The sequence below is a fragment of the Myotis nattereri genome (genome assembly GCF_964212035.1).
Source record: "Myotis nattereri genome assembly, chromosome: X".
Taxonomy (NCBI): domain Eukaryota; kingdom Metazoa; phylum Chordata; class Mammalia; order Chiroptera; family Vespertilionidae; genus Myotis; species Myotis nattereri.
Genome location: NC_138078.1, coordinates 51,340,292 through 51,367,917, shown reverse-complemented (window position 1 = coordinate 51,367,917; position 27,626 = coordinate 51,340,292). Strand labels below are relative to the sequence as shown.

The 27,626-nt window shown below is 45.6% G+C and overlaps 1 protein-coding gene across 1 annotated transcript; it reads right to left on the bottom strand.

Annotated features, from left to right (window-relative positions):
- Positions 1-14,627: 14,627 nt before the first annotated feature.
- On the bottom strand, positions 14,628-26,411 carry GDPD2 (glycerophosphodiester phosphodiesterase domain containing 2). The gene is made up of 13 exons (XM_081081236.1): positions 26,340-26,411; positions 26,113-26,172; positions 25,788-25,886; positions 25,529-25,622; positions 25,237-25,382; positions 25,043-25,125; positions 24,797-24,947; positions 17,925-18,146; positions 17,573-17,721; positions 15,838-15,985; positions 15,609-15,691; positions 15,335-15,363; positions 14,628-15,249 (listed from the first exon to the last, which is right to left on the bottom strand). The coding sequence occupies exons 1-13, from the start codon at positions 26,403-26,405 to the stop codon at positions 15,197-15,199; spliced, it is 1,383 nt and encodes a 460-aa protein (XP_080937362.1). The 5' UTR covers positions 26,406-26,411; the 3' UTR covers positions 14,628-15,196.
- Between the last annotated feature and the right edge of the window lie 1,215 nt (positions 26,412-27,626).

The window sequence follows — 27,626 nt, the reverse complement described above, 5'->3', positions numbered from 1 at the left end:
GGACCGCTCCTGCACTGGTCCCCAGGATGGATCTGAGTGGAGTCAAGAGCATCTCTCCCTGGCTCCTTTCTCAGTTGATTCCAGCCAATCAGCGTGCAGAGTCAGGCAGCAGCAGCGGCAGGAATGCTAAACAGCAGCTCCTTAAAGAAACAGAGGCAGTGTCGCCCCCAGGTTCAGCTCCAGCTCCCCAGATAACTGGGGTACCGACAACCCTACGGCTGAGGCAGAGGACTTAGGCCATAGGTGAGCTCAGCCCCCAATCTCATGCCCCCATGTTCCAAATTTCAGCCCATTCGCCCACTCCACCCCACCCCACTTCCAAGAGGGAGTTGCAGAAAGATGCTCAATGGGTCCCCCGGCTTACTCAGAGCTGAGGCCACCAGGAATAAAGACTTAAGGTAGAAGAATGGACTGAAGAGATGCTGGGGAAGTGCTCTCTCCTAACAGGGGATCAGGGCAGAGGGCAGCTTAGGAGGCCTCTCTCATGTGAGTGCCTCCTCTCCAGTACTATTGTTCTCTCAATCTCTAGGCCCTGAAATGCCAGTAACCTCCCACTTAACCTGCTTCCATTACCAGTGAGGCACTTAAGCCTAGAACAGGAGGAAAAGAAAGCTCTAACTTATTGTCCCTGGCCCACAGACTCCTCCTGTATCCTCCACCCAACTTCCTCATGGTTATGATGGGGGAAAGAGCTTCAGGGTGCAAGAGGAAAGAGAATACAGGGCAGGAGGAAAAGCAAATAGAGATATGAAGTAAGAGAAACCATTTCAGGGGTCTGAAGAACTTGGTAATCTCCTTAGCCTCTCCTGGCTCAGCCTGCTGGAGGATGGAAGTAGGATGACATGTCCAGACTATCTTTTTGCTGTTCTTGTTTTGTCATTAGCTACCAAGTATTGAGTCTTTACAAAATCCTAAGTGCTTTTCACGTGCAGACAAAAACCCTACGAAGGTTATTATTATCTTAATTTCATCAATGAGAAATTGAGACTCAGAGGTGTTAATTCGGGTAGGTACCACAGTTGGAAGTGACAGAATCAGAATGCAAAGCCTGGCCATTTGCCTCAAGAGTCTATGCTCCAAACCACTCCAGTACAACAGGTCCATTCTAAGGTTCTTCTTCAGAACTTAGATCTCAGTTCAACAGATAATCATTGCACACTAACTCTGTGCAAGACACTGACCTAGGTCCTAGGGATACAGAAAGTCATTCTTAATTCAGCAAATATTCATCAAGCACCTCCCATGTACTAGACACTGTTCTGGGATTTAAAAATACAGCAAAAAATAGAACAAAACACAACAAATGCTAGTCCTTGGGAAGCTTACATTCTAGTGAGAGGACACAGACAAATATTAGCAAAATAAATAAATGAATTGTATAATCTATATAATGATAAGTGCTGTGAAAAAAGGTAGAGAAAGTGGGATTGTAAGTGCTAGTTGTGATAATTTTTGTTCGAGTTTTTTACCCTCATGTTTTTAAAAAATATGTTTTATTTAATTTCAGAGAGAGAAAGGGAGAGCGAGATAGAAATATTGATGGGAGAAACATCAATCTGCTGCCTTCTACACAATCCCCACTGGAGACTGAGTACAAAACCCCAGCATGTGACCTAATCTGGAATCGAACTGGCGACCTCCTGGTGCACAGGACGATGCTCTACCAACTGAGCCACACTGGCTAGGCTACCCCCCACATTTTTAATATGAAAAATTTTAAACATACAGAAAAATTGAAAGAATTTTACAGGGAGCAAACACCAAATTGCCGTCTAGATTCTTATTAGCATTTTATTACACTTGCTTTTATCACATATCTATCCTCCACATAGCCTCTCCAATTTGCTTAAAATGAAAATTTGGAAACATACAGAAATGTTGAAAAATGAAAAGATAACTCACTGAATGGGGTTAATATCAAAAATTTATAAATAATTTATAAAACTCAACACCAAAAAAAAATCCAATTTAAAAAATGGGCAAAAGACCTGAACAGCTATTTCTCGAAAGAAGACATTACAGATGGCCAATAGACATATGAAAACATGCTCAATGTCACAAAATGTCAGAGAAATGTACATTAAAACCACAATGAGGCATCACCTCACACCTGTCAGAATGGCTATCATAAATAAATCAACAGCCCAGAAATCGACCCAAACCAATATGCTCAATTAATATTTGACAAAGGAGGCAAGAACATAAAATGGAGTCAAGACAGTCTCTTCAATAAATGGTGTTGGGAAAATTGGACAGATACATGCAAGAAAATGAAACTAGACCACCAACTTACACCATACACAAAAATAAACTCAAAATGGATAAAGGACTTAAATGTAAGACGGGAAACCATAAAAATACTAGAGGAATCCAAAGGCAACAAAATCTCAGACATATGCCGAAGCAATTTCTTCACTGATACAGCTCCTAGGGTATTGGAAACTAAAGAGAAAATAAACAAATGGGACTACATCAAAATAAAAAGCTTGTGCACAGCAAAAGAAACCATCAACAAAACAAGAAGAAAGCCCACTGCATGGGAGAACGTATTTGCCAATGTTATCACCGATAAGGGTTTAATCTCCAACATTTATAGGGAACTCATACAACTTAACAAAAGAAAGATAAACAATCCAATCGAAAATGGGCAAAGGACCTAAATAGACACTTTTCAAAAGAGGACATTCAGAAAGCCAAGAGACATATGAAAATATGCTCAAAGTCACTAATCATCTGAGAGATTCAAATCAAAACAACAATGAGGTACCATCTCACACCTGTCAGAATGGCTATCATCAACAAATCAACAAACGACAAGTGCTGGAGAGGATGTGGAGAAAAAGGAACCCTCGTGCACTGCTCTTGGGAATGCAGACTGGTGCAGCCACTATGGAAGATAGTATGGAGTTTCCTCAAAAAGTTAAAAATGGAACTCCCATTTGACCCAGTGGTCCCACTTCTAGGAATATATCCAAGAAATCAGAAACACCAATCAGAAAGGATATATGCATCCCTATGTTCATAGCAGCACAATTCACCATAGCTAAGATCTGGAAACAGCCTAAGTGCCCATCAGCAGATGAATGGATTAGAAAACTGTGGTACATCTACACGATGGAATACTATGCTGCTGTAAAAAGAAGGAATTCTTACCATTTGCGACAGCATGGATGGAACTGGAGAGCATTATGCTAAGTGAAATAAGCCAGTCAATGAAAGAAAAATACCACATGATCTCACTCATTTATGGATAATTAAGACCATTATAAACTGATGAGCAAAAATAGATACAGAGGCAGAGCTGCCTCGAACAGACTGTCAAACTACAGCGGGAAGGCTGGGGAGGGTTGGGGGTTGGGGGGGTGGGTAAGAGATCAATTGAAGGACTTGTATGCATGCATACGAGCATAACCAATGGACACAAGACACTGGGGGGCATGGGAGGCTAGGGGAGGGTCAAGGGGAGAAAAAAAGAGACATATATAATACTCTTTGTAATACTTTAAGCAATAAAACAATTAAAAAAATAAAAAGCCAACTGATTGGACTGGAAAAAATTAAAATATAAAAAATAAAGTACATTACAAGATTTCACAATAAAAATAAATAAATAAATAAATAAATAAATAAATAAACCAACAAACATGTGTTGGTGAGGTTGTGGAGAAGAAGAAACCTTAATCAGTGCAGTCTGTGGGAAGGCAGTGCACTGTTTGTGGGAAGGCAGAATGGTGCAGCCACTGTGGAAAACAGTATGACGTTTCCTCAAAAAATTAAAAATGGAACTGAATTATGACCCAGCAATTCCACTTCTAGGAATATATCTGAAGAAACCCGAAACACTAATTTGAAAGAATATATTCACCTCTATGTTCATTGCAACATTATTTACAATAGCCAAGGTCTGGAAACAGCCCAAGTGCCCATCAGAATAAATGAGTGGATAAAAAATGCTGTGGGACATTTACACAATGGAATTATATGCGGCCATAAAAAAGAAGGAAATCTTACCCTTTGTGACAGCATAGATGGACCTGGAGACTATTATGCTAAGCAAAATAAGCCAGTTAGAGTAAGACAAATATCACACAACCTCACTTACACATGGAATGTAATGAACAAAATAAACTGAAAAACAAAATAGATCCAGAGACATGGAAGCATGCATCAAACTGATGATTCTCAGAGGGAAGGGCTGGGGGGGTGGGGGGATCAAGAGGAGATTAGCCAAAGAACTTATATGCATATATGCATAACCCAAGGACACAGACAATAGTGCAGTGAAGGCCTGGGGAGGGGCCAGAAGGGGAAGAAGGGTGTCAATGGGGGGAAAGGAGGATATCTGTAATATTTTCCACAATAAATACAAATTTTAAAAATAAATACATTAACAAAGTGGAGGTAGATTCATGGATACAGAGAAAGACTGACAGCTGTCAGAGGGGAGGGGTTGGGGGCTGGGTAAGAAGGGTGAACAGATTAAGCAAAGAAAAATAAAAGACTCGTGGATATAGACAACAGTATGGTAATTGCCAGAGTGGGGGAAGAGGCAGAAGGTAAAGGGGGGATAAATAGTGATGGAAGGAGAGTTGACTTGGGGTGGAAAACACACAATACAATACACAGATGATGTATTGTAGAATTGTATACCTGAAAACTGTATATTTTGATTAACCAACGTCACCCCAATAAATTCAATAAAAAAGAAATGTTGAAATAATATTTTGTGACATTTGCTCTATGAATCTACCTACACTTTTTTCTGAACCATTCAAATGTAAGTTACAGATTTCATTTCACTTCTCTAAATACTCCAGCAGACATGTTGTAAGAATAAAGACGTTCTTCTACATACCACAATATTATTATGCCATCAAAGAAAATTAACAATATTTCATATGCTCTAATATCATATAATGTCCAGTTCTGTATTCAAATTTCCCTCACTTGCCTTTTATATATTTTAACATTAAGAATCTAAGTTTCTCACATTGAATTTGTATCTTTAGCCACTTTTAATCTAGAACAGCCCCAATTTTTTAAAAAAAAGCTTTATTTTGAAATAATTATAGATTTGTAAGTAAGTTGCATAGATAGTACAGAGAGGACGTGTGTACCCTTCACCCAGCTTCCCTCAATGATTACATCTTACTTACTTAGTTATAGTACAACTAGAGGCCCTGTGCATGAAAATTCATGCACTGTGGTGGTGGTGGTGAGGGGTGGTCCCTCAGCCTGGCCTGTGCCTTCTTGCAGTTCAGGAGCCCTCAGAGGATGTCCAACTGACGGCTTAGGCCCGCTCTCAGTTGGACATCCTTAGCGCTGCTGCAGAGGCGGAAGAGCCTCCCGCCACTGCTGCGGCACTGGCCAGCCATGAGCTGGCTTCTGGCTAAGTGGCACTCCCCCTGTGGAAGCACACTGACCACCAAGGGGCAGCTCCTGCATTGAGTGTCTGCCCCTGGTGGTCAGTGCATGTCATAACAACCAGTTGTTCTGCTGTTAGGGTCAATTTGCATATTACCCTTTTATTATATAGGATATCAAAACCAGGCAATTGACACTGGTACAATGTGTGCATAATTCTATGCTATTTTACCACCTGTGGAGATTCCTGTAACAACCACTACAATCAAGATACTATTTTGTCACCACAAGATTTAGTAATTTCATAATTTCATCAGGTTGAGGAAAGTATTGAAAGCTTACCTCCCTTTAAGTCTCTTTCTGCTGTCCCATTTATAGTATGGTTATCTTAAATATTTCCTCTACATATATTGAACTCCACATCAGATGATGTTATACTTATTGCTTCAACCATCAAACCAAAATTAGACAACTCAAGAGGAGAAGGAAAGTCTATGTACTTACATTTTTACTTATTCTATTACTAGAGGCCTGGTGCACAAAAATTTGTGCACTCGGGGGGGCAGGGGGGTCCCTCAGCCCGGCCTGTGCCCTATTGCAGTCTGGGACCCCTCAGGAGATAACTACCTGCTGGCTTAGGCCTGCTCCCTGGTGGCAGAGGGCAGGCCTAATCCCTAGGTGTAGCCCCTGGTTGGGCTCAGAGCAGGGTCGATTGGGGAGTTGGGGCACCGCCCACTGTCATGCACAGAGCAGGGCGGATTGGGAGGTTGCAATGCCACCCTCAGTCACGCTCAGGGTAGGGCCGATTGGGGGGTTGGGGCACCGCCCCCTGTCACACTCAAGGCAGGGTCAATGGGGAGGTTGCAGCACCACCCCCTGTAACGCACAGAGCAGGGCCCATCAGGGGGTTGGGGAGCTCCCCGCTGTCACGCACAGAGCAGGGCCCATCAGGGGGTTGGGGAGCTCACCCCTGTCACTCACAGAGCAGGGCCCATCAGGGGGTTGAGGAGCTCCCCCCGTCACTCACAGAATAGGGCCGATAGGGGAGGTGGGGCACCGCCCCCTGTCACACACAGAGCAGGGCCGATCAGGGGGTTGGGGCATCGCCACTGTCACACTCAGGGCAGGGCCAATGGGGAGGTTATGGATCTACCCCATCACACACAGAGCAGGGCCCGGGGGGGGGGGGCGGGGTTGGGGTGCCGCCCTCTATCACCCACAGAGCAGGTCCAATCAGGGGGTTGGGGTGCCACCACTCTCACACTCAGGGCAGGGTCGATGGGGAGATTATGGCTCTACCCTGTCACACACAGAGCAGGGCTTGTGGGGGGGGGGGCGATGGGGAGGTTATGGCTCTACCCTGTCAAACACAGAGCAGGGCTCTTTGGGGGGGGGGGTTGGGGCACCGCACCCCGTCACACACAGAGCAGGGCCGGTGGGGTGGGGGGGTTGGGGCGCCGCACCCTGTCACACACAGAGCTGCAGGGCGATCAGGGGTTGGGGAGCTCCCCCCTATCAGGCACGGAGCAGGGCCGATCAGGGGGTTGGGGCACCTTCCCCTGTCAGGAACAGAGCAGGGCCAATAGGGAGGTTGTGGCCCCACCCCCTGTCACACACAGAGCCGCAGGGCGATCAGGGGGTTTGGGCGCTGCCCCCTGTCACGCTGATCCCAGTGCTGGGAGGCCTCGCGGCTCCGCTGATCCCGGTGCTGGGAGGCATATTACCCTTTTACTATATAGGATAGAGGCCTGGTGCACGGGCGGGGGCCGGCTGGTTTGCCCTGAAGGGTGTCCTGGATCAGGGTGGGGGTCCCCACTGGGTGCCTGGCCAGCCTGGGTGAGGGGATGATGGCTGTTTGCAGCTGGTCACATATCCTTCAGGGTGGGGGTCCCCACTGGGGTGCCTGGCCAGTCTGGGTGAGGGGCTGAGGGCTGTTTTCAGGCTGGGGGTGACAGAAGCTCCCAACCGCTCCTTTTTTCTTTTTTTTCTTTTTTATTCTGGGCCAGCTTTAGCTCTGAGGCTTGGCTCCAGCTCTTAGGCCTCCGCTGCTGAAAGTAGGTTTCTGGTCTTTGCTTACAATGTTGTGATCCTGCTGGCTGAAGCCTGGGGCTAAAGCAGGTTTCTGGGGTTTTGTTTAGCTTCTATATTTGTTACATAGTTGCTTAGAGTTGCAGGTAAGAGGCCTGCAGCCGCAGGCGGGGAACGTTGGAGTCCTCCGTCACTGAAGCAAGCAAGCCTCATGTTAGTTTCAAGCTGCCTGGCTGCCGGCCGCCATCTTGGCTGGCAGTTAATTTGCATATCTCACTGATTAGCCAATGGGAAGGGTAGCGGTCATACGCCAATTACCATGTTTCTCTTTTATTAGATAGGATGTTTGATTGTAATGTGTCTTGACATGGATTTCTTTGAGTTTATCCAGTTTGGGATTTGTCCAGGTTCTTAAATCGGTAGTTTTATGTCTTTTGCCAAATTTGGGAAATCTTCAGCCATTATTTGAGAACTTTTTCAGCCCCACCTGCTTTCTCTTCTCCTGGGACTCTGATGACACAGAGTTTTGTTACAGTCCTACATTTCTCTAAGGCTCTCCTTCTCCTTCTCCTTCTCCTCCTCCTCCTCCTCCTCCTCCTCCTCCTCCTCCTCCTCCTCTTCCCCCTCCTTCTTCTTCTTCTTCTTCTTCTTCTTCTTCTTCTTCTTCTTCTTCTTCTTCTTCTTCTTCTTCTTCTTCTCCGTCATCTATTTTCCTATTGTTGTTCAGATTTGATAATTTCTAATGTTCTATTTTCAAGTTCACTGATTCTTTCCTCTGTCCCTTTCCATCCTGCTGATGAGCCCATCCACTGAAATTTTTAGTTTGGATATTGTATCCTTCTGTTCTAAAGTTTCTATTTGATTCTTCATTGTATCTCGTTTCTTTGCTCAGACTTTCTATTTATTTTTCATTTGTTTTAACCTTGTTTGTAACTGCTTATTAAAGTATTTTTTGGCTAATGTTGGCCAATTTAGGATCCTTGTCAGATCATTTAAAGTTCTCTGTTATCTTGCTGTTGCCATCTGTTGATTATTTCTCATTCAAGTTGAGAATCTCCTGGTCCCTGGTATGATAAGTGATTTTTTCCCCAGATATTTTTGGATATTATGTTATGAGACTCCGAAACTTATTTAAATGTTTGTTTTTTGATAGGCTTCTTCTGACACTGTTGCCAGGTAGGGGTAGAAGTACAAGTGCCCCCTCATCCCCCGTGGTACCAGTTGATATTCCAAAATGGGGGCTCCTCCTTACTGTTGGGCAGGGGTGGAAGTTCCAGCTCTCCAGTGACACCTCTCTGTCTGGAAGTGGTTGAAGTGCCTTTTTCATGATCTCCACGGGGCTTCCACTGACCATGGTAGGTGTGAGGGTGGTAGAGAAGTGGGGTGGGGAGGACAGGAGGAATATGGCAGGGGCAGAAGTCCTGGTGCTCCCCTAGCCCTCCTCTGGCACTCTGCCACCACCTGGTGGGGAGGAGAAGCCTTGTACTTTGTGGGGATAGAAGCCCAGGTTCCCTACTCAGCCTTCTCTGGTACCACCCCAGAGAGTATATGGGAGAGTCTGATGAGAGTGGAAGTCTGGGTTTCTACTTAGCCTTTTCTGGTATAGGTCGGGCTGAGTTTTTTCTATGATGTTCAGTTGTAGTAGAATGGTTATTGTCTAAGAGTTTTCTGTCTGGCTATGCTGCCCATTTCCTAGTCTTTTAGCTAGAAAGAGCAGACTTTTATTGAGGCCTTTCTTGGTTTGTGATCACTGGCATTTCCAGGCTGCTGACTTCTCTGGTACCAATTCTGGGATATATGAGGCAACAAGAAAACCCAGGGAACTCACCACCATGAGTTCAGATCACTGGAGTTCCTAGTCAGTCTGGCGCTTTCCTCTTTCAGAATCTTATGTCTGTTTCATGTATAATGTCCAGGGTTTTAGCAGGAGGGATAGGGAGAAGTGTGTCTACTCCAGCTGGGCCAAGAACTAGAAGTCTCATCTTTTTTCTTTTAATTAGTTTTCTGAAGTTTACAAATTGGCTGTTTTGTAGAATATCCTACATTCTTGATTTGTCTGCCCCCCATCCCCGCATGGTGTCATTTATCTCATTCCTCTGTGCCCTGTATGTACTGTACACTGGAAATTAGAATAGAGGCAATCTTAAATAAGTTTATCAAAGTCGGCCTCACTGAGAAGGTGGCATTTGAGCAAAGACTTGAGAGAGGCGAGGAAGTGAGCCATGCAGAAAAGTAAACCTAGCCAGGGAACAGTCAATGCAAAGGTCCTGGGTAAGCAGTGCACCTGGCTTGTTCAAGGAACAGCAAGGAGGTCCAAGTAGCTGGAACAGAGTAAGGGAGGAGTGTACTAAGAGCTGAGATCAGAGATTTAGTAGGGACCAGATCTTGTAGGGCTTGTAGGCCATTGTAAGGATTTGGGCTATACTCTTAAGGGGATGGTGAACCATTGAAGAGTTTTGTGCAGAGAACTAACATTACATGACTTGGGTTTACCAAGATATCTCTGGCTCCTGTATGGATAATAGGTCACAGTGGACAAGGGTGGAAACAGTAAGGCCAGTCAGGAGACTACTGCAGTGATCTAGATGACAGGTGATGGTGATTTGGATCATTATGGCAGCACTGGAGGTGATGAGAAGTGGTTGGATTTCAGATGTATTTTGAAGGGAGAGTCAATAGGATTTGCTGACAAATTGGACATGAGGTGTGGCTCCAAGGTTTTTGGTCAGAGCAACTTGGAAGATGAAATTGCCATCAACTGAGATGATGACAGCTTATGAGGGGTCATTTTGGGGGAAAAGATCAGGTGTTCAGATTTTGATATGCTGATTTTGAGATGCCTATTAGACTTCCAAGTGAAGATGAATAGTAAACAGGTCCTGCTGCTGAGGTGCTCAAAGTTAGAGAAATAGAAATATGGAAGCCAATTTTTATAATACCTGTGAAAAGTGCTACCTCAGAGGAGTGTATAGAAAAGCAAGTTATCAACTCTACTTGTGAGGAGAGGATGTAAGAAACATTTTACAAAGGAGATGACATTTGTTATTTGATCCTGAAGAGAGAAGTGCCTTGTTTTCTACATTCTTAGACCCTGGCACACAGTGGTTGCTGTCAGACCCAACCTAGTCACTAGTTGTGTGAACTTAGGTGTTATTTTATTTTTATTTTTCATTAATCCTCATCCAAGGATATTTTTCCATTGATTTTTTTAGGGAGAGTGGAAGAGAGAGGGAAAGATAGAGAGAAACATCGATGTGAGAGAAACACATCAATTGGTTGCCTCCTGCATGAGGACTGACCAGGACCACAGTCGGGGAGGAGCCTGCAACCAAGGTACATGCCCTTGGCCAGAATCGAACTCGGGACCCTTTGGTCACCAGGCCAACACTCTATCCCCTGAGCCAGACCTGCTAGGGTGACCTTGGATGTTATTTTACTTCTCTGCGCTTCAGTTTCTTTATCTATGAAATGAAAATAATCATAGGGTTTTTGTAAGGACTAAATGTAAAACACTCAACACAATACCTGGTATACAGTGGGTTAGAGTTAATTATTATTGTTAAATGAACAAACGAGTGAATATCTTTCTTCATGCTAGACTGATAACCCGGGAGATTAAAGTATTTTATATGCTCAGCAGTTTGTCAATATAAACAAAGTGGCTGGGGCCGGGGAGACTACATATAGCCTGGGCCCTCTGAATTGCTCTGATTGAGCAATAAGCATTGCTAAGCCTGGAGTGAGTGGAGAGGGTCAAACTATCCTTCCCAAACCCCATCTCCATTGACTGGTTCTCTCTCTCTCTCTCTCTCATCTCTCTCTCTCTCTCTCTCTCTCTCTCTCTCTCTCTCTCTCTCTCTCTCATCTTTTCCTTGAGATTCATAGTGAGCTTCTCCCCACTCCACAGGCTCTCTGAGACTCAGACTGGATTGGGTTGGAAACCCTGAAATGCTTTGATATTGGAACTCCCTCTCAACTGCTAGAGAGCCTGAGGCACCAGGAAGATAGGAGTTCCCTACTGGTCCAAAGAAGCCCTGAGCAGAGCACTGGCAGGCACTATGATTGGTAGGCTGCTCAGACTAAGGCAATGGATGATTGGGGAAGGGATTTCAGGAGAGACCATTTCTCAACCCATTCACCTCTCTGTCACCCTCAGTAAATTGATGGAGTTGGGGCAGCACAACCCGCTGCTGTTTGATAATCTGGGCTCATTCTTAAAAGTAGAGCTTCATTGGGTGACCTCAGTCTTTGTATGTAGAGAAACAATCACCCTTTCACCTGGGAACCAGAGTCTGGGGTCGCTGAATGCAGAAGTTTCTGGTTTGCAAGTAGGGGGCACTGCTGTGAGCTCACATCCTTGGTCAATGGGAATTCTAGCAAATCGGGCATGGGTGTGAATAATTTGGGTGATTAGTCCAGGAAGATATCAAGATTTTCCCATCATTCCCCATGTATAAATTAGGGAGCTCCTACTTTAGCTCATTAAAATTAAAAGGCCTCATAGGAATGGCAGTATACAAAGGATCATTCTTACCTTGGTGGAGACAAGTTTCTCATGAGCTTTCCTGAACTAGTTTTCTCTATGGAGTAGAGAGAGATTCTGAGGTCTGTTGACCCCTGTGAGTAGGTACAGAGCCCAATAAGAGGGGAAAAATAAAAAGAATGTAAGGGTGGTAAACAAAGAATTAGGCAGCTTCCCAGTGCTGTGTCTGGTTTGGGGCTAGCAAATTCCTGGCTATGTGCCCTCCCTCTCTGCTACCACCATGCGGCACATCCTGTCCTCATGAGAGCTTTTGAGGACCAGAGCTTTTTCTCCTAGTAACCTAGCATTTTGGCCCAGGTGTAGGTCTAGGCCAGTGATGGCGAACCTATGACACGCGTGTCAGAGGTGACACACGAACTCATTTTTTTGGTTGATTTTTCTTTGTTAAATGGCACTTAAATATATAAAATAAATATCAAAAATATAAGTCTTTGTTTTACTATGGTTGCAAATATCAAAAAAATTCTATATGTGACACGGCACCAGAGTTAAGTTAGGGTTTTTCAAAATGCTGACATGCCCAGCTCAAAAGGTTCGCCATCACTAGTCTAGGTAGTCCAAGGCTGGGGCCACAAAAACCTCTCCACTTGGGACTCGTTTCTTCACTCTCAGTTAGTAAAACAGGAGCGTCATTGTGGTGGAGCCCCAAAGCACTGCAAATTTAGTGGAGAGCTGTGCCCAGGAGTCTCATGGTGGGCTTTTACTCAAGAGTTGCAAGGTATAGACACCATGCTAAGATACTGGCAGCCAGAGAGGGTCCAGCTACTGCCCCAATCAACCACACCTCCACAGGGCATGATGGCAGGGGGAGGCTCCTTGCTCTATATGCTTCCATACTGAACTGGGTCGGGACTGTGCCTCAGCTCTATTAATAGCCCCCCTAACCCATTCTGGTTGCCCCAAACCCGGATGCCAGAAACTGTGAGTCAGCAGTTAAAAATAACGGAGAGCAACTGCACCCGAACTCCAATGAGCAGCTCCCCCTGGCCCTCCGCCCTCAAGGTATTGTCAGTTTTAGTCTCCAGCTCGGGGCCTCACAGAGCTTAAGTGTGCTGTCAGAGCTGAGTACCCAAGGCTTGGGGCTAGGGGCAAGAGGTTAGGGGCTGGGGCTGGGTTCTGCATTCTGTTGGGGGTCTGGAAGCTGAGAGTCTGGGAGCTGGTGGTTTAGCAGGCCGGGACTGGAGACCCTGGAGGTTGTCAGGGCTAGGTAGGAAGGGGAGAGGAGGAAGAAGCTGCCGGGCTGTGAGGCTGGGAAAGAAAAGTAGGGATGGGGAGCGGAGGTACATGCTGAGAGATGAGAGCCTGCAGTACCTGACAGGCGTGGCGACCCAGAGCTGAGGCGGGCAGTCGGCCTGATTCAGGGGCGGGATCGGGAACGGGCAAAAGTAAGGAAGGATATGCAGCCCAGAAAGGTACTGTGTGAAGATCTGCTGGGTAGCAGGAGGCGTGGACCCGGAAAGGACCTGGCCTGCAACAGCCGTGGCGCGCGCTCCCGGGGCGCCTCTGGCTGCCAGCGCGCAGAACGCCGTGCCCCGCCCACCGCGCCAGCTGCAGGCCAGGTATGTTGGCGCCGACCGCTGCCTGTGTGAGTGCATGTGTGTGCAGGGAGGGGCGGGGACGAGGGGAAGGGACCACGTCCTGGAGGAGTGGGGGTGGGAACACAAATCCAAACTCGCCCTAATCTAAATCTAGAGGCCGGAAGTGGCTGGGCATTCTGGGAAATGTAGTTCCAGGGGCTTCCTTGCCACCGAGTAGGTGGTTCTCAACCTTCCTAATGCCCCGACTCCTTAATACTGTTCCTCATGTTGTGGTGACCCCCAATTTCATTGTTACAAATTAAACATAATTAAAGCATAGTGATTAATCACAAAACAATATGTAATTATATATGTGTTTTCCGATGGTCTTAGGCGACCCCTGTGAAAGGGTCATTCGACCCCCAAAGGGGTCGCGACCCACAGGTTGAGAACCGCTGGAGTAGGGGCTTGTCTCGAGGTGTTAGTGTGCTCCCAGGTTCCAGTCTGGGGAGAGGGGAGAAATGGAGAACCGAACCTCTCTTGCCAAAGCCTCAATTCGATTTGGCTTCCTGTGGAGATGTAAATTGGGGCGAATGTTGGTGCGGTAGGGGACCAAAGAGTCAGCCATAGAGCCCCCTCCTGTTCACCTTTTTGTCTTAGTCCCACCCCCTTCTATCAGATGACTTATCCTAGGCCAGCTCCGCGCTAGTCACCTGAGAACTCACTAGCAGAAAACACACTGGAAACTTGCTCTTCGAGAGAAAGGCAGGCCGGGGACCCAGACCTTGCGTGCAGCCCAGATAAGCGAAAACCTGTGGAAATAGGACTTTGCCCCTCAGGGTCCGGAGTCAAGGACACAGGTCCCCAGCTGGCAGGGGAAACAGGTGTCATTCAGCAAACATGACCAATGCGCAGCCCTCCTCTTGGGGAAGGTGACCACAAGGTGGAGCTACAAAGCAACTCTATACTACGCTCCTTGGGCCGCCTGACCCCCTCCCTTGACAGTGGCTCCTTCATTCCCCTCTTGCAGTGCTTCGTTGCCTCAAGTGGTCCTCCTCCCCCCTCCAACCCATACATCTCCTCATGATGACCCTTCATTGTCACATCACATGCAACCGTAGATGGAGGGTGCATCCTCCCCCTAGCACCAGTGCTGAAAAGATGAGACTGTGGACAAATGGAAATTAAATTCATTCAGAAAAGGATTAATAGACAAGAAACATGAACCAACGTGTCTTGAAGAAAAAGGCTGTACGCAGTAAAAAGCCACCTGTAGGCATAGAATTACGTGGCTAGATGGGCTCTTTAGCTCCCAGCCTCTATGCAGGAAAGCAGCTAAATTGCAGTGGTTGGGGCGACACAGTGAATGGAGTGGGGTGGGTTCTCCAGGAAGGCCGTTTTCATCTCTCCTTCAGTCACTGTTCCAAGCTGTTCCATCCCTGACACACCCTGTGCTTTCTACACAAGAACATGTGCACACAAGTCTGAAACATTTTCTTGGCAATCTCCCCTGTTCTAGAACGTTTTATTTTGGGAGACATTTCTCATGATTTACTGTCTTCCACCACCACCTCAGGTCAAAACCCAAAGGGGAGAAGATTCCATAGAAGCTTGGGGCATATCCACCATTTCCCTCATAATTCAAAGTTCACTCCACCATTCCACTGTAGCCATGCTCCCTTCCTTGCTGTTGACAGATGTAGACAGGCCTCAGACTGGCTGGTGGGGGCCTAGGGCAGGGCATTCACTCCATTATGAAATTGTTGATCCTGGTCAGCAGCACAGCTGTTTCTAAGCCTGGAGAGGTGAGGAGGACATGGCAAGAATGAGTAATGGGAATGCTAGTGGAAAGAAAAATGAGGTAATGCGAGAAAGTTCTTACCAGTTATCTCTCTCTTCTCGGCACATCTCCTACAGGGAAAAAAGCTTCCCATGGTGAGTTCAGCCACCTTCAAGCATGACCTTTTGAACCTGGGTTCCCCCAAACTGCTTTTCCCAGGTTCAAACCAATTTGATGTCCAAGGAAGGGTCTAAGAATCTCAAAGGAACCAAACAGACCCAACCCCAAACTCCAGGCAGTATGAGTCTGAATCAGTTCCATCACCAGGACCCTGGGGAGAATAAAGATCCAGAAAGCTAAGGCACAAAACACTCACCCACGGAGGAGGAACAGCCACAAAATCAGCAGGGTGGAGACACAATCAGTGAGGAGCCATATCATTAGGTAGGTTTTAGGGGGCTATGGGAGTAAAAAAAAAAGGGGGGGTCCTGTTGGTGGCCAGAGCCCCAAAGGTAGTATATGGGGGAGAAAGGAAGAGAGGGGCAGGGTTAAGGAGAATCAGGAAAGAGGAAATAGGAGGAGGTTGACAGTAGTAGAGCCCTCACCATAAGCCAGACGGGGTAACGCATCTGCTGCAGCAGCTGGCAGTCATTGGTAGTGACCGAATCCACCCCTGCACACCAGAGTATGGAGAAGAGCCAGGGCTTGTTCACGACAAATAGGTTCACCGAGACATTATCCTCATGCAGTGCCCTATGGAGGCGAAAAAGAAACAGGTGACATCCAGACCTGTGGGGCACAAGGCATGGGAGGCAGCTCCTGTCTGGCTTGAATCTACAGTGTCACTGCAAAGGAGCTATCAGTTCAACCTGTGCTTGGCAGCCCCTGACCAAAAGTGATTTTCTTTGCAAAGCTGAACTCTGCCTTTTGGTAAATTCCTAATTTTGCTGTCTGGGGTCACACAAATGTATCTCTCCTCTTTGTCCCATGACAGCCCTTCAATGGTCTGAGGAACATTGACCATGTCCCCCTGAGTCTTCTCTTTTGTAGGCTCAATAGTCACTGTCCTTCTAGCTGGGGCTTGGAGTCTGGCTTATCTCCTTCACTATACAAACCCATTTAACCTGATCTTACTCCAGTTTATCAATGTTCCTTTCAAAGTATGCATCTGCAAATGATATCCAGGTGGCTTGCACAAGCTTTGAGTAGAACAAAACTCTTCTTGCCTTCTCGGCACTATGCCTGTATGAAGGCAGCCCACGGTCAGGTTAGTTTCAGCAATATGACGTGCACCGCTGACTCATTATGCACAGTGTTCAATCAAAGCCCTGGTCTTTTGCACACATTTCTGCTGATGCCAGTGTCTCCTCTCTTGTCTTTGAGCAACTGAGCTTCTTTTGGGCCCCAAATATGGGTTTTTACATCTATCCCTGTTGCGTTTCATCTTGGTACCTTTGACCTATCATCTCAGAGTGCTTAGACCTTTCACGGCCTTGATTTCATCATTGATGTATTCATTACCAAGTCACATGTTTTGGAAATGTGATCGGCAGTCAATGCTGACCAGGACAAGACTAAGGTGAGGGCCACCCCAATGTTGTCTCCTTCCATGGTGACAACTTGAGGAAAGGTCTTTGAAATATTTATTATAACTGGTCTATCTATCATCCAGCACACATTTTTTGTTCTATCTAACCAGAAGAACATTAGAAAAGATCTTGGCGGCTGAATGTTTTGAGGTTGATCATGTTTACTGGATGGGTCAGCTTTGGGGGCCTAGCTCACATTGGTGACTCTATCACCTCTCTCCTTTGCATCCATCCTCTCTAGCACTTATCTCTTTGGTGTAGAATGAAAGCTAAAACCCTTCTCTTGGCCTACAAGGTCTGATCCAATGTGTTCCCTGCCCACCTCTCCAGCCTCACCTCCACCTTGCTCATTAGGCTGCTGTTCCTGCTCTTCTGCAGCTCTCCTCATTGTTCACTCCTGTGATGCATCAGGTCTCAGCCTAGGCACCACTTCTTTAACCATTCTTCCTAATGTGGCCCCTCACTAACCCCTCCTTCCCAACTCCAATTGCTCTATTGCATCTCCCCATTTTATCACCTTCATATCATTTATCAGTGTCCAATATGCATATATTTTGTTCAATGGTTATTGTTTTTCTCTTTCAGTTGTATGCCCAAAGACTGCAATAAATAGTGCCTGACATACAGTAAGCATTTGATAAATATTTGTTGTATGAGTGAATGAATGAGTGGTCTTTGCCCTCCCCACATTGGCTCTTCCCCACCTTTAAGCTGCATGTGATCCCCTCAGCTCCTTTCCTCTGGCACTTACTTTATATCCAACTGTGGTAGGTCTTGATAGGGGAGGTTGAGAAACAGGGGCCTCTCAGTTCTGTTGACTCCCAACTGTCCATATATCTGGTGCATTCTGGGTGCCCGTTGTTGGATATTAGCCCGATCTTCATCTGGGAGCCAAAGGACCTGTGGTTCAAGGAGGATGGGTGTGAAGCTGGGGAAGGCCTGGGGATTCCAGGGGCAGGGGCAGAGCAGAAAGGTTTGACCACAGAGTGGGGTAAATGAGCTAGGTGGGGCCCTGGGGCAGGGACAGCTCAAGATTGTCACCATGGCCTAGGGAAGGCAGTGTGGGGGGTGGTGAGGGGCACTTGGGATCCTGGCAATATCACCATGGCTTGAGGGACCCTTGAATTCAGCACAGTCTCCAATGTCAGGTTCACATAAGTGTCATAGTATGTGTGGTTTCGTGGTGGGCGGCGCAAATCAAACATAATGGAAAGGTTGAGGACTGCAGCTTCCTTCAATAACTCCTCCAATGTTGGTACTGTCTGATTCTCAGCTTCTTTCCGATCAAGGCCTGATAGCTGTGTGGCCTCCCAGAAGGGTGGCCTCTATAAGAAGAGAAAAATTATTTCAAGACCAGAAGAAGCCTCTGGGTCATTCCCCCATCCTCATCATCTCACTCATTCCCTGACTTGGGGTCCAGCTTCTGCCCACTGCTTCTCTTTTTCAGGGTCTTTCTTTTCTCAAACTATGGCCTTTTCCAGACCTTCTAATGCCTTAATCTGTTAACCCACCCTCCTACCTTCCCAGTTTCCTAATTTCTTCTCTCCCACTACAATTTCTCTTTGGTTTCATGAAGATCTCTGGGATTGTGACCCCTTGGTTTTATCCCAATATCAGCAGCTTTCTGGCTGTACCTACATCCCCTTCCCATGGTCCCTCCACAGTTTGAACTCTTCCACAGCACCATCAACAGCTTTCTTAACCTACCTGTTCTACAGGTCCCAAATTTTGATTCAATTCTACAATTGCCCCAGGAGGCAGAGCACACTATGTGGACTTTTGGCACTGCAGTCCTGTTTTTCTCTTTGGTACCACTTAGCCATCTGTTTTCTTGTCCTTGATATACTCTCTCTCTCCCATTTCTCCTAGAGGCTATTCCAAACCTGGGTCACTCTTCTCCTCCCTTTGTAATCAACAAATTACCTCCTAATCACTGACCTGGTAAAAGCAAGTTACTTAGCACTTATTAAGTATTTACTATGTGCCAGGTAGTGTTAGAAGTACTTTATGCAACAGACCCTGTCTAGGAGGCAGGTGAAAATTTCCGCTTTGAATGTTGCAAGATTAGGTAGACAAGAAGCACTCTGGAATGTCATAGTAAGGACTTCCATATATCTACTTTTCCACAAAAGCAAAACAAATATGGCACAAAAGGTAAAAATTATGGTTGATTTCTTGAATATAATAAAGATGTCAAGTATGAAATCTTTAAAGTTATGGGGGAAAAAATCTCATTGATGAATTTTATATCCAGTGAAAATATCCTTCAAAAATAATGTCAGCCATGGCCGGGTGGCTTGGTTGGTTGGAGCATCATCTAGTGTACCAAAAAAATGTGGTGTACCAAAATGGTTGCAGTTTGATTCCTGGTCAGAACACATACCTAGGTTATAGGTTTGATCCCCAGTCAGGGCACATATGGGAAGCAGACTATTGATGTTTCTCTCTCACATCACATCAATGTTTCTCTTTTTCTCTCTCCCTTCCTCTCTCTCTAAAATCAATTTTTAAAAGACATCCTAGGGCAGTGATGGCGAACCTTTTGAGCTCGGCGTGTCAGCATTTTGAAAAGCCCTAACTTAACTCTGGTGCCGTGTCACATATAGAAATTTTTTGATATTTGCTACCATAGTAAAACAAAGACTTATGTTTTTGATATTTATTTTATATATTTAAATGCCATTTAACAAAGAAAAATCAACCAAAAAAGAGGAGTTCGCGTGTCACCTCTGACATAGGTGGTCTTTATTATGTTGAGGTATGTTACCTCTATTTCCACTTTGAGAAAAGTTTTTATCTCAAATGGGTGCTGGGTTTTATCACACGTGTCATAGGTTCGCCATCACTGTCTTAGGGTGAGGATTTAAAAAAAGGAATAAAAAATAATGGTGGACCCAAGCTCATTTTATGAAGTCAGCATTATCCCCAAAACCAGATAAAGCCACTACAAAGAAAATTATAGGCCAATATCCCTGATAAACATAGATGCTAAAATCCTCAACAAAATATTAGCAACCAGATCCAGCAATACATTAAAAAGATCATACACCATGATCAAGTGGGATTTATCCCAGGGATGCAAGTTTGGTACCATATTCACAAATCAATGAACGTGAAATGCCACATAAACAAAATAAAGGATAAAAAGCACATGATCATATCAATAGACTCAGAAAAAGCATTTGATAAAACCCAGCACCCATTTGAGATAAAAACTTTTCTCAAAGTGGAAATAGAGGTAACATACCTCAACATAATAAAGACCATATATGACAACCTACAGCCAACATCATACTTAATGAGGAAAAACTAACACCATTTCCCCTAAGAACAGGATCAAGACAGGGATGTCCACTCTCACCACTCCTGTTCAACATAGTACTGGAAGTCCTAGCCACAGCGATCAGACAAGAAGAAGAAATAAAAGGCATCCAAATTGGAAAGGAGGCAGTAAAACTGTCATTTTTTACAGATGACATGATACTGTATTATAGAAAACTCTAAATATTCCACTAAAAATCTCCTAGAACTGATAAATGAATTCAGTAAAATAGGATACAAAATAAATATTCAGAGATTGGTTGCATTTTTATACACTAACAATGAACTATCAGAAAGGGAAACTTGCCATGGCCGGTTTTCTTAGTGGTTAGAGCATCAGCCTGCACACCAAAGGATCTCTGGTTCAATTCCCAGTCAAGGGCACATACCTGGGTTGCAGGTTTAATCCATGGTCCTGGTCAGGTGTGTACAGGAAGCAACCAATCAATGTGTCTCTCTCACATCAATGTTTCTCTCTCTCTCTCCCTCTCCTTCCCTCCCTTCTACTCTCTAAAAGAAGCAATGGAAAAAATATCTTCAGGTGTGGATTAACAACAACATCAACAACAACAAAAGGGAAACTAAAAAAAAATCCCATTTACAATTGCATCCAAAATAAAATACCTAGGAATAAATTTAACCAAGGATATAAAAGACCTGTACTTGGGAAATTATAACACACTGAAGAAAGAACTGAAGAAGATACAAAACAAGTGGAAGCATATATCATGCTCATGGATAGGAAGAATTAACATCATTAAAATGTCCATACTACCCAAAGCAATCTATAGGATCAATACCATTCCTATCAAGGTTCCAATGCACCCGGCCAACATGGCTCAGTGGTTGAGTGTTGACCTATGACCCAGGAGGTCATGGTTCAATTCCTGGTCAGGGCACATGCCCAGATTGTGGGTTTGATCCCCAGTGTGGGGTGTGCAGGAGGCAGCCGATCAATGATTCTTTCTCATCATTGATGTGTTCTCTCTCTCTCTCTCTCTCTCTCTCTCTCTCTCTCTCTCTCTCTCTCTCTCTTCATCTCTGAAATAAATAAAAATATACTTCAAAAAAGATTCCAATGGCTTATTTCACAGAACTAGAACAAATATTCCAAAAATTGATATGGAACCACAAAAGACCCCGAATAGCCACAGCAATCTTGAGAAAGAAAAACAAAGTTGGAGGTATCACACTACCTGATATCAAACTATACTACACAGTCACAGTAATCAAAACAGCATGGTGGTGGCATAAAAACAGGCATATAGATCAAGGGAACTGAATAGGGAGCCCAGAAATAAACCCATGCTTTTATGGTCAATTATTATTTGACAAAGGAGACAAAAACATACAATGAGATAAAGATAGTCTACTCAATAAATGTGTTGGGAAAATTGGACATATATGTGCAAAAAAAAAAAAAAACCCCAAAAACTAGACCACCATTTTACACTACACATAAGAATAAACTGAAAATGGATTAAAGATTGAAATGTTAGATGTGAAAACATAAAACTCCTAGAAGAAAACATAGCAGTAAAATCCTGGACATTGCTCTTAGCAATATTTTTTCTAATATATCACCTCTGGCAAGGGAAACAAAAGAAAAATAAATAAATAGGACTACATCGAACTAAAATGGTTTTCCACAGCAAAGGAAACCATTAACAAAATGAATAAACAGCCCACCGAATGAGAGAACATATTTGCCAATGATACATCTGATAAGGGGCTAATTTCCAAAATATATAAAGAACTTATACAACTCAAGACCAGGAAGACAAACAATCCAATTAAAAATGGGCAAAGGACCTGAATAGACACTTCTCCAAAGAGGACATACAGATGGCCAATAGACATAAAAAAGAAAGGTCCCTAATCATCAGTCAGATGCAAATTAAAACCACAATGAGATATCACCTCACAATTCCTACCATCAATAAATCAATAAACAAGTGCTTGCAGAGATGGGGAGGAAAGGGAACCCTAGTACACTGCTGGTAGGAATGCAGATTGGTGCAGCTACTGTAGAAAGCAGTATGGAGTGTCCTCAAAACATTAAAAATGGAATTGCCTTATGACCCAGCAATTCCACTTCCAGGAATATACCTGAAGAAACCCTAAACACTACTTCAAAAGAATATATGCACTCCTATGTTCATTTCAGCATTATTTACAATAGCCTAGAGCCCATCAGTAGCTGAGTAGACAAAAAAGCAGTTGTACATTTACACAATGGAAAACTGCTCAGCCGTAAAAAAAATAAAGAAAGAAAGAAATCTTACTTTTGCAACAACATGGATGGAACTAGAGAGCATTATGCTAAGTGAAATAAGCCAGTAGAGAAAGACAAGTACCATATGATTTCACTTATATGTGGAGTCTGATGAACAAAATAAACCAACAAAGTGATGACAGATTCAGAGAACAGACTGACAGCTGTCAGAGTGGATGGAGGTTGCAGGGCTGGGTGAAAAAGGTGAAAGCATTAAGCAAAAAACAAACAAACAACCAAAAAACTCCTGGCCAGTGTTGCTCAGTGGTTGAGTGTCAACCCATGAACCAAGAGGTCACCAGTTCGATTCCTAGTCAGGGCATAGGAGGCAGCTGATCGATGATGATTCTCTCTCATCATTGATGTTTCTATCTCTCTCCCTCCTTTCCTCTCTTTCCAAAAATCAATAAAAAATATTTTTAAAAAACAACAGCAAAAACTCATAGACACAGACAACAATATGATGATTATCAGAGAGAAAGGGGGTGGGGGAAGGTAGAAGACGGCGTAGGGAGGATAAATGGTGATGGAAGGAAACTTGACTTAGGATGATGAACACACAATACAATATACAGATGATGTATTATAGAATTGTGCACCTGAAACCTATATAATTTTAGTAACCAATGTCACCCAATAAGCTCAATAAAAAAGTGATAATACGCATGTTCTCTTAATACATACTTTCACATTTTCAAATAAAGTCCTAATAAAAAAATAATGGTGCAAAAAAAAGACTTTTCCAGATAAGTGATTATTGGGTGAATTTGTCACCAGCAGGAAATTGGAGCATAGTCATAATATTACTCATTGTGTAAAATAAGAACAGATATGCCCATATTTACATGAGCAAATAAATGAATACAAAATAAAAAAGTACTTCCTGCATTCCCAGGAAGTACTTTATGTGTATTAATTTATTTAATACTTCCAATAATCCTGCAAGGTACACTTATTATTCCCATTTCACAGATGAGAAAAATGAAGCACAGAGAGACTAAGGAATGTTGCTCAGGCTCACAAGGCTAGGAAGTGGTGAAACCAGGATTCGAACCAGATATCCCTTGTTCTTAACACTCTGATATGTAAATATATAGAGAGTTAAATGGGGGGAAAAAGAAAGGTGCAAAAGAATATGTGAAGTGGTCCTATTGGTGCAAAATGAAAACTATATATGTGTGTGTGCATATATCTGTATGTATACATATGTATACATAGAATATGTACCCAACTGTTAACAGTGACTATCTCAGGGGGATTGGATTATGATGGACAAGGAGAGTTTTTAATTTTTAAGTTATTTCTCTGATGTTTTACTTTTTAAAAAAATATATTTTATTGATTTTTTACAGAGAGGAAGGGAGAGGAATAGAGAGTTAGAAACATTGATGAGAGAGAAACATCAATCAGCCGCCTCCTGCACATCTCCCACTGGGGATGTGCCCGCACCCAAGGCACTTGCCCTTGACTGGAATCGAACCTGGGACCCTTCAGTCTGCAGGCCGACGCTCTATCCACTGAGCCAAACTGGTTAGGGCTGATGTTTTACTTTTTTACAAGGAACATGTATTACTTTCATAATCAGTAAAAGAGGAACTGAAAAAACTAAGTATCCTTTGCAATGTATTCCATCACCTGCAGGATTGAGTCCACACACCTGGGTCTGGCATTTGAAGCTTTCTAAGACCAAGCCTTTGCTCCCCTCACCAGTCTCCCCTCCCACTGCTCTTATCTCCTGGTGCCACCAAGCCACTTTCTGTTCCCTGAAAACACTTCTTCATACTTCTGGGCTTTACCCATGCTGTTGCCTCTGACTAGAATTCCCATTTCCTGCCTTGTCCATCTTTTTTGAAATTTTTTTTTTAAATATATTTTATTGATTTTTTACAGAGAGGAAGGGAGAGAGATAGAGAGTTAGAAACATTGATGAGAGAGAAACATCAATCAGCTGCCTCCTGCACATCTCCCACTGGGGATGTGCCCGCAACCCAGGTACATGCCCTTGACCGGAATCGAACCTGGGACCTTTCAGTCCGCAGGCCGACGCTCTATCCACTGAGCCAAACCGGTTTCGGCTGCCTTGTCCATCTTAAAAACTGCTCAGGTCTCCTCTTCTGTGAAACTACGCTTGACCCTCTCCCACACGCACCCTGCCAAACAGTGACCTCTCTACTCAGTAATTATCGATACTGTTATGGCTGTAGGTTTCATATTCTGATAGCCTATTGCCAAAGCTCTCATTTATACTAGGAGGTTATGACCTGAGGGCAGACTGTATACCTATTGCTCAGCACAGCACTCAGCACGCGCTTATCAATGAATGAACTCTGCCCTGAGGGCCCCTGCAGGTGGCTATCTCTTCCAGGACGCCGTCCTCACCTCCAGGAACCAGGCCCCAGCATTGAGTCTCTTCAGTTCGGCCCAGGAGAAGTCGCTGCTGTGGGCGGTGATTCGGGTTGGGAACACAGAGGCCACATCTGTGGTTCTGCTCAGGTGCTCATCGTGCATGAGGAAAGGGATCCCATCGGAGCTGAAGGCATGAAGGGTGTCAGAGGGCCAAGCTCTGGGGCTGCTCTCATTTTTGGAGTTGCCCTGCTGTGTCTGTCAGCCCCCAGTTTCCCTCACCTGATCATCACATCGGTCTCAAACACATTAGCTCCACATTCTGCTGTCTTCCGCAGGGACATCAGGGTATTCTCGGGGGCCAGCTGGAAGAGGGAACTGGTGAGGCGGTCACAGGGAAGGGTAGGAGCCTGGGAACCCACAGGCCTAGCCACTGAAGACCCTCCCTGCCTTGCCAGCATTCTGCCCATACTCACCATGGGGGCCCCTCGGTGTCCAACCAGTCTAGGTTTGGGGGATAAGTCTCTGGGTTCCATGATACAGGTTGAGGAGATGCATAGGGGGGCCAGGTAGATGGCCAGGACAATTGTAAAATACACGAACAGTAGCACAATCTTGTGGCCTGTGAGGAGTGGGGGACCAGCTGTGGAGAAGGGGCAGGGGGCGAGCTCTGGGGGCAGAAAGCAGAGTGCAGGTGCAGGGAATCAGGCAGCAGGAGGCTGAAGAATGGATGGCCAGCGAGGGTGTGTGTGGGAGTGGAGTTGGCACCTCTTTTGTGGATATGGTAGAAGTTATCAGCCACAGGCCAGGCCAGGATGGTGATGAAAACAACAGCTCCAATGTGAAGGAACGGGGCTGTGGCCTATGGAGGAGAGTTGGTGAGGAGGACTCTGTCCTCCCTTTCTTCTCTGAGGACCTTTTAGAATTCAGATCTACTTGCAGTTTTGGGGGACCAGGGAGCAAGATAGGTCCTGGGGTTGGCCACAGGCCCAGGCTCCCAACCAGGGACTGGAGATCAGCCACTCACCCACAGTGACAGACGTAGGCTAAGCCACTCCTCCTGCCATTGGACATCCAGTACCACGAGTCCAGCGAGCACAAAAAGTACAATGAGGAGCAGCAGCACCTGGGGGACCCGGGATGAATAGGCTATTTGGGCTGCTCCTCATTCTATGAAAACAGAACCATTCTCCTCCCCTGACTCCTTTACTTTCTTTCGGTTAACAAACATCTACTGGGCTTCAGGTCTTGAGTTTGAGCCCGGGGTTAGAATAATGAGGTTTTTGACAAATAGCCAACCAAATACTGGGCCCAGGGGCCCCCTTTCCTGCTCACTCCCATTCCCACTTTACCTTGTGGACACTGTGCAGGTGTAGAGGCTGGCCAAAGAACCACAGGAGCATAGCCAGGAGCTGGGGGTAGAGGGTGTTGGAAGTAATGAGGTGCCAAAAGAGGTGGGCCACTGAGGTGGGCTTCCCAGGCTGACACCTCCCTCTTCCCCTCCCCACAGTGGGACGGGTAGAGCTGAACCAAAAGGAAGGCCGAGGTGGGGGCTAGGCCAGTGTCCCCCTGTACCCACCAATAGCAGGGACGCATATGTGACCAGTAGAGAGACAAAAAGCGTAAATGCCAGGGACCAGTCCATCCAGTGTCCCCACTGGCGGAACAGGAATCTGTGGGAGGGGAGAGGGAGGTATCCGAGTGCAGGAAAGGGTGTCAGCAGGGGCCTGAGGGGAGTTGGGGTGGGTGGACCAAGAAGGAGGACTACAAGGTAGTGAGGGGCAGCCTTTCACAGGGCCAGGGACTCCAAGGACCGGGGAGCCTTTGTGGAGGGGTCGTCTAAGGATGTTGGGCAGCAGGAGAGATGGGCATGGCTGGGGATGACTGAGCACCCAGGGGCCCAGGGTGGGGAATAGGTTGACATGTTTGCTGAGGCAGGGGGTCCATGACACACTCATTGAAGTTGTGCAGGTCATTGAGAAGGATGAGCCCGATGTACAGCCAGCCCAAGGAGAGGAGGACAGTGAAGAAGAGCAGGCCAAGCCACATATATTCACACTGTAAAGGAGCAGGAGAGAAGCTCACAGCCGATTCCCACTTTCAGCTCAAAGTCCCCAACGGATGGCAGCTTAAAGGGACTTCCTGCCAGGCGTTGGGCTGCTCTGCTCTGCCAGCAGCTCTTTCCATATTTGAGAGAGATTTTCTTCCTGGGGAGAGAAAGCCCCTTCCCTCCACCCACAGCTGCCTCTGAGCGCAGTGGCCTCCTTAGCCTCCTTCTCCCCTTCACGAGGCCTCTGCCTTGGACTTCAGGTGCCCCCATCCCTACTCCACCTGGCTGGTTTTCATCCTCTCCTTGGGACACTTCCTCCAGTGGCAGCTATACAGGCAGTGGACGCTGCGGGCCCAGGTGGAGCAGCAGTTGGGGGACTTGGCCATGGTGAGGGCCTGGGGGAAGAGATACTCTGCCATCAGGGACCCTGGTGAAGGCAGATCCCAGCCTTCCTCCCAGTGTATCTGAGGAGCCTGATGGTGAAGCAAAGGCCTAGGCTGCTGCCCAGCAATGGAGGTCATGGAGCAGGTCCTGCGTGCCAGAGTGGATGAGGAGGTGAGCAAAGGACGACAATCTCCAGGGTCTTTCCCTTTAATCTGGATACCTGGTCAGTCTGGGACACTTGGGAAATCCAGCTTGTTGGCTTGCAGGATGAACACGCAATCTCTCCTACCTAATAGCATGCCCATTTAACAGGAGAAACTGCCTGGGGTGGGGCAAACTCAATTTAACAAGTTGAGGCAGATTTAACCAAGCTTCAGGCAGCCCCAGGAATTAGGAGTAACATGAGGCTGAAGTTCCAGTTCTGACCTGGGG